Consider the following 14,182-nt stretch of genomic DNA (forward strand, 5'->3'; position numbering starts at 1 on the left):
ACGTGACGCCTCTAATTTAACTCTACTTTTAATATCCTCACATTTCCTATTCTAGTCATTTGACTTGAAATAGATGTGAAATAATTTTCATCATGTCCATAAGAATGAAAAGATATGAGACTACAATTTATACTAATTGCCTTGATTGTAGGATAGGTGACATCTTTTAAAAGGCCACTCCTCTTGTTAATTTGAGTTAGTAGCTCTCCTAATGCTTTTAATTTATTTTCTTTAAATAAATCTTCTATGGAATCAACACTAGAATACTTTCATTTATTTCACATGTTCATTTACCTTGGACATTGAAAATGAAGTGTTCTCTATTTCTATTGCTCTTTTGATATAGAAAATACAACCCTCTATTTCTACTCTCTTTAAATGTTGCCCTTTTGCTTATCTCCCATTAGTCTATAAGAATTAGCACTTATTAAAAAAACAAAAAACAAAAAAACAAAACGTTTTCCTCCATTTAATTTCAAACTTGATATATATAATATATATTTACCTTGGACATTGAAAATGAAGTGTTCTCTATTTCTATTGCTCTTTTGATATAGAAAATACAACCCTCTATTTATACTTTTCTTTAAATGTTGCCCTTTTGCTTATCTCCCATTAGTCTATAAGAATTAGCACTTATTGAAAAAAACAAAACCAAAAAAAAAACTTTTTCCTCCATTTAATTTCAAACTTGATATATATAATATATATTATCATTTTCTCTTTCATTTTCTCTTGTTTACTTCCTACATATCATCATTCGAAGCTTTTCATTCACATAATTTTTAACAAGGTTAATGCTCCAATTTCTCATCCTTTTCGTTCACAATTTTTGACGGTTAACGCTCCAATTTCTCACCCTTTTGTTAATTTGTTTCATATTTTCTTTTGTGTGGATCTCTTCAGCTATGACAGGATGATCAAACCGGGGAACTAGTCCATGAGTATTGCCGCGGAGGACCGTGTATGCTGTAGTTGCTTTAGTAAGGTCTCAGATTCACCATAAGGTATCGCGAGTCGAGAGAGCTCTGCATCTGCTCAAGAATGCTTTATCCTTCAGTAAATTCAGTCTCGCAGAAATAAAAATTCCTTCCAGTTATAATTTTTAAGCACCGATAGTGTCCGCTTTTTTTCATTTTGTCAGTGAAATAAAGTAAATTTGATATAAGCAAAGCTATTTCAAATCTAAAAGCTTAAATGAGGTATGTTAGCGGAATGATGCAGGCCCAAAACACCCTGGCATAAAGTAGTCCAGAGGACATGTACGGGTTTCATATTGAGATTAGGGTAATACAGGTCCAAGGCTATAAAACTGTAACATCACTGATTCATACCATTACCTCGTAAATTATTCTAGATGAACAGTCACTAATTTCTTAGAGGATCAGAGGAAGGAGAAGAAAATGGTGCACAATGCCTATGATTCATTTCAGTTAGTGAAGGGTTGTCCTGCCAAAATTGAAAGTGTTGGGGTATGGGGATGCCGTGTATTGGTTGGGTGCATTGATGGCTCCCTCAGAATATACGCTCCGGAATCATTATCGATCAGTAGCAATAGTAATATTAGTAGAAGAGAGATCCCCTCTGATGGCGGCAGCGGCATCATTGAAGCGGAACCATACGTGCTGGAAAGGACTTTGGTTGGATTTTGCAAAAAGGCGGTCATATGCATGGATGTCCTGCAGTCGCGAAGCTTGCTGCTCTCACTTTCAGATGCCATAACACTTCATCGCCTGCCAGGCTTTGAAGTAGCTGTCTACATCGGAAAGACTAAGGGTTCCTCTTCTTACGCTTGGGATGATAAACGCGGTTTCCTTTGTGTCAACAAACAGAAGAAATTGCTCATCTATCGGTATGACGGTAAGTAAGGTATGCGTTTATGTCTGCTTAAATTCGTTGATTGTGCATGAGCCAAAGTCCTAAGAAATTATAAACAAATTAGATTATACAATATACTCTACAGTAATGTACTCTTTAAAAGGCACGATTTACAAAAGCAGGTGAAATTTTCATCAGAGTTAATTATAATAGGTCCAGCCGCGGGGCAGGATTATAACTTGACCTTACAGCCCTTGATCGGCCCTTTCTGTTCGCAAATTTTGTATTAGGTCAAAGGTATGGCTTTGTTTCAGCATAATTATAGTGGATGTGTGGTTAGTAATAAGATCATTTCATTTCAGGTAGCCGAGAGTTCGCGGAAATGAAAGAATTTGCTGTACCAGATGTAGTGAAGTCGATGGCATGGTGCGGAGAAGGCCTATGCTTGGGAATCAGGCGGGAATATGTTATATTGAATACTGTAACTGGTGCCTTTTTTGAGGTGTTTCCCTGCGGCAGGATCGCTCCACCTTTAGTTGTTTCTCTTCCTTCCGGGGAGTTACTCTTAGGCAAGGTACATTTTGTATCCTAATCCTTTTTCATCTACGATTCTAATAACATTTCTTATGAATTTGCTCAATAACTGAACGTTAGATCCTCCCTAATTTAATCAGTCTTTCTACTTCGATGCACTGAAAATTTTGTGGCGTGTTGGCTTCTTCATTTAAAACAATATTTGTCAATTAACACATCATCAAATAAATTATTGCTAACTATTTTAAGTCGGATTCATTAGATTTTATGCTACTTAATAGAGAACTTTGCAGAAGGTAGTGCGGAAGATGGTGGTAGATCATGAATTTCCATGTGGTGTTTATCTTAATACTTTCTTGATTTAGGTTTTGCGGAAAGCTACCAATCCTGTATCCAGGCAGTCAACCTATTTGGTGTAACTTCAAGGAATATTCATTTCATTTCTTGTCCTGGTGCTCCGTTCTCTTCCAGACTAAATTAGCTTAGTAAATGCACAGGTAATCAAAGCTCCCCTTAGGTCTATTGTGGATATAGGAGCACTTGATGTTAGAGTGAGGTTCACCTCAGATGTTGAGTGCTGCCTAACAATGTGGATTAAAGATTGCATTCAGGAGTGATAATCTACTTCTGTATATACTAAAATGGCTTCAACCGCTTGAATAAGCAAAATGCAATAACTTGTAACATCTTTCAGTGGTTCGAGAAAATAAGTGACAAGAATAAGTTAAAATAGAGTGAGATATAAGCCTAATTAGTTACACACGTTAGTTTCTTCATAACTAGTTTGTTTTAATTTAAATAGTTTTAATTTAAATACTAGCACTTGCACCCCAATGAGGTGCAATAGTTACAGCAGTAGCAAGATATACTTTGGGTAATATATTGGAGAGTGGACAAAATTTGAAAGAAACAAACATTGTCTTTGTTAGGAGTAATTATTTAGAATACAATTGAGTTGATCTTGAAATGTGGAGAAAAACTGAATATGAACGGGTACAACTTATAATTTAAGCTGAATATGAATGTTTTTGTAATACAAAATGTTTTTTATGATATATGAAGACGATTAACTTAGGATATTGATTACATTGAGTAGTTTTGTTGCTGGTTGCTGGTTGCTGGTTGCTGAGACATCTTATATACAACTGTCGCAATTTGGGAAAGATACAAAATGTTGTTCATCCTATCCTCTACCATAACTCTATCCCCTTTATCTATGCTCATTTCTAGCATGCTATGACCATGCTTACTTTTCTTATGATTGTCTCCATACCTTCTTTCCATTGTTGTCTATTAATGCAGCCAATGTTTACCATTAATACATTGACATTTAGGGCTACTTTGTCTTCTTGAAACTCTTCGTGGCACTGTCATGCTTCTCTGTTATATGTTCGTCATATCTTTAGCACTGTCACGTACCATTACCATTGACCATTGAGTCATATGCTATTTGTATTTTTAAACTTTAGGATTGACGATAGGTCTACAAGCCTCTCGCTACAGTTTCCAGCTTAATCAATGTCAAGGGTTTGCTAGGGGTTTTGATAAAACTTTGCTCCAACAGTCTCTCATTCACTAACCAAGCATGCATATATTGGCAACTCATTACAAGAGACAAGTTTTATGGTAGAAACCCCCTCTCCGAGAGACTCAAATGAAGCAAAATGAATATATAGACTTTGCAAATGCATAGAAGTTAGAAATGTATGATAGATCCTAAAAATATTTTCATGAAACCATAGAAAACTTGACAGAAACCCATGAACATGCTAATGGTTGTACTATGCTTTTGAAAACTATCTTCAAGGTACTGACTTTTGATGAGGATTTTATATAGGGTTTTGACAAAGTTTTTCCTTTTGAGCTCACTGTCACAAGAAAGTTCCTTTATTGACCTTCATATTTAAGGAGACTTGTGAGTATCTTTTGACTATCTTATGGAACTCCAAGCTCCTTCCATTGTGCAGACATATAACTATTACATTGAGATTTTCTAAGATTTGCAAGATGAAGTGGTAGTCTTAGGATGGACACTACATGATGATTTTCTGTAAGTTGCAGATCTATCAGAAAACATCCTCCTCCAATTATGGTTTGATGGATGTTCATACCCTGTTCCATAGCTACAATTTTGGCACAGGCAGGGAGGATGCTGGCAAATGTTGTGGAATTTGGCTTTACACCTGCCAATTGCATTTTCTTGAAAGTTTCTAAAGCCTTTTCAATGAATCCATTATGTGCATATTATGCGATCATGGCATTCCATGAGACTGCATTTCTTTCAAGCATTTTGTCAAACAGTTTCCGTGCCTTGCCAATGCTTCCACATTTTGCATATATTTCTACCAGAGCATTTCCAACTATAATATCTGACAAAAGCCTGCCTTTTGTTTTCCTTTGATGCATGACTGTACCTTGTTCCAAAGATCCCACTTTGGTACAGGCAGGGAGTATGTTGGCGAAAGTTGTGGAATTTAGCTTTACCCTACCAATTGCATTTCCTTGAAAGTCTCTAACGCTTTTCAACAAATCCATTATGTTCATAACCTCCGATCATTGCAGTCCATGAGAACACATTTCTTTGAGGCATTCTATCAAACAAGTCACGTGCCTTGTCTATGCTTCCACATTTTGCATACATGTCTATCATGGCTATTGCAACTATGACATCTGACAAAATTTTCAAATACTTTACAGGCATCCACTAAACTCCTGCACTTGGCAACATGTAAATAAGCTTATTATAAAAAGTTGTGCCTGTAGCAAATGTGAATTGCATGTGAGTGATGGAAGAGTGGACTTTTTTACCTTGTGAAAGGGTGTTCTTGAGAATACAGGCCGGCAATAATTGAAGATATGTAGAGCAATCTTCAGAGGGGTTATGTGTAGTAAGCAGATTGTGCAGCACATTCTTCGACATAATGTTGTGAGGTCAAGATGAGTAGCGGATGGTAATGGCATTTTATGATTGTAATTGGACCATGGACAATGTGATGTTGTTTAAGAGAATCGAGACCTTCGTAGACAATCTATCGAATCAATAGCTAAGCTATGTTCAAATACCCAGGGGAGGAATAGCTGTATCATTTGTCTGGTTGTTTACTCGAGGCTTTGTGTGCGTGCAAAATATTGATCAAACAGACGGTATCTATACTTGACTAAAACAAATCTAGTGATAAAAACTGGTGTGTCCTTTCCGTCCATCATTTCCAGCATGAGGATTCTTATTTCTGGTGGGCACAGCCCACCATAAAGAGCCTATAGGCTAATTAATGTCTATGTCTGGCCAAGAATTGCCTTTGGAACTGAAAAAGAGTATATAGCTAAAACATCATGTAATGGGATTGCTTAGGGCATGTTGTTGAATAGATGGATACCAAGCTTTAAGACAATCAAACTCTAGAAAGCAAAAACATGAAGAAGCACATGCGGTGATTGAAAAATTAATCCAAAGCTATGGTAAGAGCTATTTTTTCTTACATTTGAAGTTTATAAAAAATCAGTGTCAGAATTCTGGTTCAAAGTAGTACATACCATAGCAGCAAAATTTGTTTGGGGAAAAAATTGGTAAACCAAAAGTATATAGCTAAAACATCATGTAATGGGAGTGCTTATGGCATGTTGTTGAATAGATGGATACCAAGCTCTAGAGCAAAAATATGAAGAAGCATATGTGGTGATTGAAAAATTAATCCAAAGCTATGGCAAGAGCTATTTTATCTTATATTTGAAGCATATAAAAAATCAGTGTCAGAGTTTTGGTTCAAAGTAGTATATACTGTAGCAGCAAAAATCATTTGGGGAAAAAATAATGAAAAAATCAGATTTAAATAAAATAAATTGTAGAAAAAGGGACAAAAACTACTTAAAAAAAATAAAAAAAATTAAGGGCATTTCCATAGCATATATATGCAGAAAGAAAAATAAAATAGAGAGATTAACCCATGAATTGTAGAAAATAGATTCCCTAGATTGTCTATGAGATAACCCTCCCTGGGTTTATTTTAGACGAAGACAAAAGAAGCAATTAAAAGCAAACCAAGCTATCATATTAAAAAAATTGTATTGCAAATGCAATTCAGCAGTCTGATCTGTCAAAACAGATAACCTATGTCAAATTAGCATCAATGGTGATATCAGGAATTTTAGAGATGACTTTTTGGTTTTAGTGGTGTAGATACCAAGGGGAGAAGCATACAGTCATTCTGAAAATTCATAATTCCCTGCAGTGCTCTTTTTAAGTTTCCAGCTCTAAAGGTTCCATGCCTTCACAAGAGATTTCAGATTAAGAACACAAACCATAGGAGTTGTATGATTTTGAAAGGAGATGCTAACATAATTGTAGAACCTGTACGCACATAACTTTAAATGCTGCCCTTAGAGGCCTTTCAGTTTTTAGATAGTATGAAGCAACTTCAAAGTTTTCTAGAAACAACTATCAAAACCACGATAATGCAATTGATAAATTAACTAGATCAAAATTGGAAATTTGAACCTACAATGCTAATTATAATGAAAGTCCAGTGTGATGACAGGTAATTTAGATAGTGTACAAAAATTATATGCACAATATATTAATGCCACACTTACACTATTACATCCTAAGTCACAGAATATGGCGATTTTCATGGATGAGGTCCGAATTTAATCGAATTTCAAAGTTAAAAAAAAAAAATTGTTCAAATTCGGTCATAAAAAAATTGTGCTAAAAAGTGGGCAGACGGCTTCTGTAAACACACAACTCACTCCCATGGCTGCCGCCACTATCGCCTGCCATAGTTGCCGTCACTGCCGCCTGCTGTAGTCGTCGTCGCTGCTGTTGCCATCACTCCCGTGTTTAGGTAGGGCCCGAGCTCTCAAATTTAATTAGTTATTTGACATCGTTCTTGTGTTGTAAACAAAATATCGAGCAATAGTAATGTATTCGATTTTGTAAATTTTATTAGTTGTTAGTTAATTACGAGCAATATCAATTAGGTATTCGATATTGTCTGATGTAGTTTTATTTTTTTATTGTACTAAATTAGTAATTAGGTAAAAGGTATATTGATTGCATTCAAAAATATACAATAAGTTATTATGTATATTTTTTTTTAATGCATTCGATATACATTATTAGTTATATTTTTTAATGCATTAGCTATATTATTAGTTATATTAGTTACATTAGTTATAATTTATTAGAAGTATTACATATATTAAAAAATAAACAAAATTATATAAGGCGAATTTAATCCGATTTTTTTTTTTCGATTTTTTCCCTTGTTGAATTTCATCCGAATTTCATGACTGTCGAATTCAAACCTTGTGACTTAGATTACATGTATATGGTTCTAATCTACTTTATGTTATTCAAAGAACTATTTCCATACAAAGAGGCATTTCCAGAATAAGACATTTATGCAGAGTTAACCATATTGTAGTAGATCCATTTATGCATTGATCTCCTTACACTAGAGTGTGTGTATTGCTGGCTCAGTAATGTATATTTTACATGACTAATATTTTGTTTAGTAATATGTCATATGCACTATGCAGTATTACAGTGAGGAGTCTAGAGTGGTAAAACTTAAAGCCATATATGCCATGGTTCGTTGATGCAGCAGTATTTGTTGTTTTAGATCTATTTGTATGCTTCAACAAAGATAATGTTACACGAACATTTTTTTTTTGACCTTAAAAACAACACCAAGAAGGTGACAGACATTTTCTTTTCTTAGTTCAGCTTTGTGTATATATACGTATACTAATTGTTGAAAACTTTGCTAGGTGATTTTAATACAATGGATTTCAAAGAATCGATGTTGTTCAATTAATCAAGGAGACAAAGCTCCTTTAAATAGAGTTACAAAGACGATGTTTCTAAAAGAAACAATCGTTAACTAGAGGCGAAATTAGAAACAACTTAAATGACCATTAATAACACAAAGAGAAAGATATTATTCTAATACCCTCCCCTAATGGTCATCGTTCTAACTACCAAGAGAAATAATAGAGAAGGTTGCCCCCTTCTTCTCAGAACACGCTGCAACAGAAGACAAGAGCCTGCCACTAACTCTGCCACTTGAGATGAGTCTGCCACCAACCCTCCCAGAAATTGCAGAACTTCTGGAGATACCCAAAACAACACCAACTGTCCAACCTGATGTTGGAGAACTGTTCCTCCCTGTAACTAGAGACACACCAAGAACAGTTGTCACGATTTTGAGGAAAAAATCGACAAACCCTCCAAACTATTGTAGATGAGCAAGATGCCCGAAAATAGACTGCAAACAAGAGACTAGTGCAGATGTTCGCACAACAACTCCAAGTGCGACTAAAAATAGACTGCAACAAAGTACAATTTTTGAGGAAAAAATCATAAACCCTCCCATGATTTTTTTTTCCAGGGGCAAAAAATATTTAAAAACCCATAGATAAATTTTTTAGGACAAAATTATTAAAACCCACAGATTTTTTCAAGGGAAAAAAAAAAATTAAAACCCATCAAAATTTTTTTTTTAGGTAAAAAAAATATTAAAAAACCGAAACAAATATTGATGCCCATAAGCCATCTTCATGCTTTTTGAGGCACAAAAAACGAGGTATTGAGAAGATGCTAAGTGCACAAAACTTGACTGCCTTCCAACATCAAGTTGGTCAATGACGCCAGCTTGCACGTTTCCCAATGCACAAAAAACGAAAAAACTGAGAAGAGGTGTTGGCACGGAATTCAAAAAATTTGAATCCCAATGCAGAAACAAAGGCAGATGCAGGTACAAACTTCAAAAAATGAAGTATGAAGGGCATGAATTTCAAGAAAAAGAATTTTGGCTGACCCAAAAAAATCTTAAGACAACCCAAAAATCCTTGCAAAAAACACAAAAAGAATCTGTTGTCGGAATTTGGATCCGCTGGCTTGAAAAGCGAGGCACCCAAAAAATTATGACGACGACCCAGTTGAGATCTCGAAAAACCCACCAAGAATCTGCAATCGAAATTTTTTTTCGACTTGATCTGAAGGGAAAAAACTCTAGTCGAAAATGCAGATTTCTGTCCAAAAAATGGCTAAAAAAATTTGCAGGCAAGGAAAAAATCGCGTCGCGTGATCGCGCAAAATGCAGAAGAGACGGGTCGCGGGAGAGGGCAGAAAATAGCTAGAAAATAGCTGAAAACCCTAGTAGCTGCAGCCAAAACGAACTGCCAAAACAGATTTTTTTTCAAAAAAAAACTGTTAAAAATTCGTCGTGATGAATTTTTAATTGAAAAATTATTTTGAAAATAACCAAGGCTCTGATACCATAATACAGATGCAAAAGCATATGGATTTCAAAGAATTGATGTTGTTCAATTAATCAAGGAGACAAAGTTCCTTTAAATAGAGTTACAAAGACGATGTTTCTAAAAGAAACAATCGTTAATTACAGGCGAAATTAGAAACAACTTAAATGACCATTAATAACACAAAGAGAAAGATATTATTCTAATAGATTTTACATAAGGAAACATCACTTCCTTAGCACCAAACTTGCAAAGATTCTTGCCCAATTCATCTACTACAATATTCAACAAAGTGATGACCATGTAGATGATGAAGAAGTTTATAGAATTTCAAATGCGCCATCTAAACTACTAGATGTGCACAGGATGCTTAGAGGCACACCTAAAAACAACATTTGAAAGTCTAATGATGAACAAGGGAAAAAGCTAGTCAATCAAAAGTATGCCCTCCATAAAAACATGCATGTTCCCTTATCGATGCTTTATATAAAGTGTGTGAAGCTATGCATCAGATTTTTAATATGGAGTTGGGGACTTAGTAACTCATACAAGGTTACTGATGATTAATCAATTGTCTGCAATCAGCCTGTTGAAGCAGTTTCATAACTTCCAACTCGAACATCAATAGTTTTAAACTTAATTATTATTTCTCTTGAAGTGGCCGATAAGTTTTCAAGTTCCATACTATGAATCAGCCATAACTGATCCCCTTTGCAATTATTTTCTTTGTCAGTGGATTACTAACTACAATGATATTGCCGATGATGTTTGGTTTTGCTTTGTTTGGTGTTGAAGGGTGGTTACTAGCTACCAGAAAAGTGTTGAATATGCTTTTATGTAATGTCCCTGGAATTTGAAATACACTAGAAGGCAAAGGACACTAGAAAACAAAATACACTAGAAGACAAAACATACTAAAAGACAAAATAATTAGAAGGGATATGTGGTGTCATGGCCCAGCCATAAGTAAGAATTATCAATGGGCAATGGGAGTGAAGTAAAAACAGCGATTGTGATTAGTATTAAGGTAGCGATTGAGATGCTACAAAGAGAGTAATAAGGGTTAACAAAAGGCAGCAATAAACATTGATAAATTTATAAGCATTGACTGGTTGATTAGTCAATGATCTGCTTGAGGAGAAACATAAAACAGTACTTATTTCTAAGGAAGAGGCATCGGGTAGTTTGAAGGGACACCATACTTGGGAAGGTGGTGACCATGGTTAAAGACAACCTTTCACTTCCCCTTCAGGGGTATACAAACCAGATCAGCATTCAAGGAAGAGGCAAGCAATCCAGATTGGAAAATATATCCAGCGATTAACTGAAGGAAGGACAAAAATCAAATAAGATCAGACATTCATAAATAAGTATATATACAGAAAATTGTCTTATTTATAAGACTTTTGGCATTAAAAGAATGAATGTATCGGGCATAAAATAAGATATTGCTGGTGTAAATAAATATTCATTTTGGATAGTATTACACTTACTTAAGTTAACTTAGGATAATGCATCTCTTCGTAGTTTGGATTTGAGACACTTAGGGTAGTGTGCACATAGGGATAGAGCTTGTAGGAGAAATTCCACCTTTTGTGGTCTTATTTTGCTGTTACACTCCACATTCGGTGGGTCATCCATCTCTTGTGGAATATTATATTATTTCTCCTACCTACCCCTAGTATTTCTTACCTACCCTTGTTTCTTATTGAGCCACATGTCATGTTTGTGTGCTCACATATCCATATAGCCTTGCCTATATAAACAGGCTTATATTCATTGTATGTAACAATTGAATGCTTAATGAATCCAATTGATCATTTTGCATATTGATGAGAATACAGTTTGTTCTTGTCATTCTATTGTCTCTCTTATTTGTGCTTTCCATTGCCTCTTGATCTTGGCAAAATCTCACATGGTATCAAAGCCATTAGAGTGCCATTGGTTTGCCAATTGAGAGAATTTTGGGGTTTTGCATTTTGGAGCTTTCTATTGCAGGTTATTATTGGGGCTTGTTGGGTCAGATCTGAGGTCACCATTGGATTGAGGAGGTTCGAGAAAGTAAGAATCGCCTTTTATTTCGTCCAAATTTGACATCCGAGGCCAAATCTAGAGCCGTTTGAAGGTGGAGGGTGGTGACTTGTCTTGGCAGCGATCTGCAATTTTGGAGCATTTTTGGTCAAATCCGTCATCGCCATTGCGCTCAGAAGGCTCAAAAACCCCAAGATCGACTGTCAATTCGTTGAAATCGGCCTCCATTACCCCGAGTTGAAAAAATCTCCCCTCCCAGCCCACCATACGGACTTGCAGGTACAGGTTTGAAAATTATTTTTTAATTTTTTCCGTTTTTTTTAATTTTCGGAAATTAAAAATAAAAAAAATTAAATATTAAGGGGGGGGGCGTTTTTTTGTTTTTTTATTTTTTATTTTTTAAATCGCAAAAAAAAAATTGATGGGGGTGGGGCGGTCCGTACGGGCCCGCAGGCCACCTGCAACTCGCAGGTGTACTTGCGGATACCGCAGGTGTACCTGCGGTGACCGCAGGTCACCTGTGTCCCACAGACCCTACGGGTACCACAGGGTACACCTGCGGACACCTGTAGGCCCTGCTATGCAAGGTACCTGCGGGTGACGCAGGTTGCCCTGCGGACCCCGCAGGGGGGTACAATTTATTTTATTTATTTTGTTTTTTTTAAGTTTTTTTAAATAAGTTTTTTTTTAATAAAAAAATAAACTTTTTTATAAAAGTTTTTTCTTTAATAAATTTTTATTAAAGTTTTTTTTTTGATTTCATTTTTTTTCAAAAAAATGACTATCGCCTTTTTTGCTTTTTCTTTATTTTTTAATAAAGTTGTTTTGCATGGCATAATAATTGTTTTTATTTAGATTTTTAAAATCTTTTAAAAACACAAACATCATTTAATAAGTCAAATTGGGAACACTTTTTTTCTTGTCACTTCACACCTGTCTTGCAGTGCTTCCAACTGGCAGTCAAGGGGGGGTTGATTTGCTCCTTTATATCTCTTGGCCACATCCCAATCGGAGGCTTCTTTTTCTGCAATATTCTACAGGGCTTCTTGGTGGCATCATCTTCATGTTTCTAGATTTGCGCTATCATGTTGTATGCTCTTGCTTGAGCAATGTTGTACTCGCACTATCATAAAGTGCCACACCTCTTTGTATCTTGTCATTGTTGACATATTTGATGTAATCCTCTTGTATACATAGATTAGGAATATCTTGTGAGACTTGGTGCATGGCTCCAGTTGAGACTTAGATTGTACACATTTGTGCATGGCTCCCATGAGACTTGGTTTGTACCTGTATTTCTGCTATTTCTGAGTATCCAGATGATGCTCACAGCAGGTTGTCTCCATGCCTGATCTTCTTTTTGTTGCAGCGAGTGATTCATCGTCATCGACTTGGTACTTGGTTTTGTCACACTTTGACATTATTGGTGCAACATTGGCTCTCTTTCTTCCTTATGGGGAGGTATTTTGGTCATCATCATTGGACCATCTTTGCAGGAGATTCGACATTGAGGGGGGGCTTCATGGTCTCTTCTTCTCTCTTATTGGGGGGACATAGTTTGTTCTTTTCATTCATCATTGAGAGCATTATGTGCTTTCATCATCTCTCTTTTGGGGGAGGGTTTTTTCCCATTGGGTTTTTCTCTCTTTCCCCGCTTTATGGGAGATTGCATTTGCATTTGTACATGGGTACCTATCATGGCCTCGTAGCCGGGACCCATCTTGCATTGTTGACTTGAGTCTTCATTCCCCTAAGTTGCACTTAAGGGGGGGTGTTGGTGTAAATAAATATTCATTTTGGATATTATTACACTTACTTAAGTTAACTTAGGATAATGCATCTCTTCGTAGTTTGGATTTGAGACACTTAGGGTAGTGTGCACATAGGGATAGAGCTTGTAGGAGAAATTCCACCTTTTGTGGTCTTATTTTGCTGTTACACTCCACATTCAGTGTGTCATCCACCTCTTGTGGAATATTATATTATTTCTCCTACCTACCCCTAGTATTTCTTACCTACCCTTGTTTCTTATTGAGCCACATGTCATGTTTGTGTGCTCACATATCCATATAGCCTTGCCTATATAAGCAGACCTATATTCATTGTATGTAACAATTGAATGCTTAATGAATCCAGTTGATCATTTTGCATATTGATGAGAATACAGTTTGTTCTTGTCATTCTATTGTCTCTCTTATTTGTGCTTTCCATTGCCTCTTGATCTTGGCAAAATCTCACAGATATATCAGTCCATGGATGAGGAACAGAATAGAAATATTGTCAATGAGATTGCATTTAATCATAATAATAGATCAAATTTATACTTAATTTCTTATACATTTACAATTCATGAAAGACTATTATATCAATGGCCTAGTCTTTAATCATTTGCCATTGCTTGCAAGAGGGTAGGTTGGTGTTAAAATTAGTCTCAGTCGTAACTCTAAACAAAATCGTAATCTGATTATTAACGCCCAGAAATTCGATTTTATGTTACTTGCGATTTATTGAGATTTATTTAAGTTAGTATTAAACTAAC

At 35.7% G+C, this 14,182-nt stretch overlaps 1 protein-coding gene across 2 annotated transcripts in view; it reads left to right on the plus strand.

Annotated features, from left to right (window-relative positions):
- Positions 1-728: 728 nt before the first annotated feature.
- Positions 729-14,182, plus strand: part of LOC131036745 (vacuolar sorting protein 39) — a 154,052-nt gene continuing 140,598 nt past the window's right edge. Inside the window, exons 1-4 of one of the 2 annotated variants that reach the window (XM_057968716.2) lie at positions 729-793; positions 907-1,007; positions 1,225-1,860; positions 2,181-2,392. In XM_057968716.2, the coding sequence (XP_057824699.2) occupies positions 1,404-1,860; positions 2,181-2,392 (669 nt within the window). In that variant the 5' untranslated portion in view covers positions 729-793; positions 907-1,007; positions 1,225-1,403. Of the gene's footprint in view, positions 794-906; positions 1,008-1,224; positions 1,870-2,180; positions 2,393-14,182 lie in introns of those variants that run through there. The other variant, XM_057968717.2, reaches the window with a different exon arrangement.

Source organism: Cryptomeria japonica, chromosome 3 (genome assembly GCF_030272615.1).
Source record: "Cryptomeria japonica chromosome 3, Sugi_1.0, whole genome shotgun sequence".
NCBI classification, from domain to species: domain Eukaryota; kingdom Viridiplantae; phylum Streptophyta; class Pinopsida; order Cupressales; family Cupressaceae; genus Cryptomeria; species Cryptomeria japonica.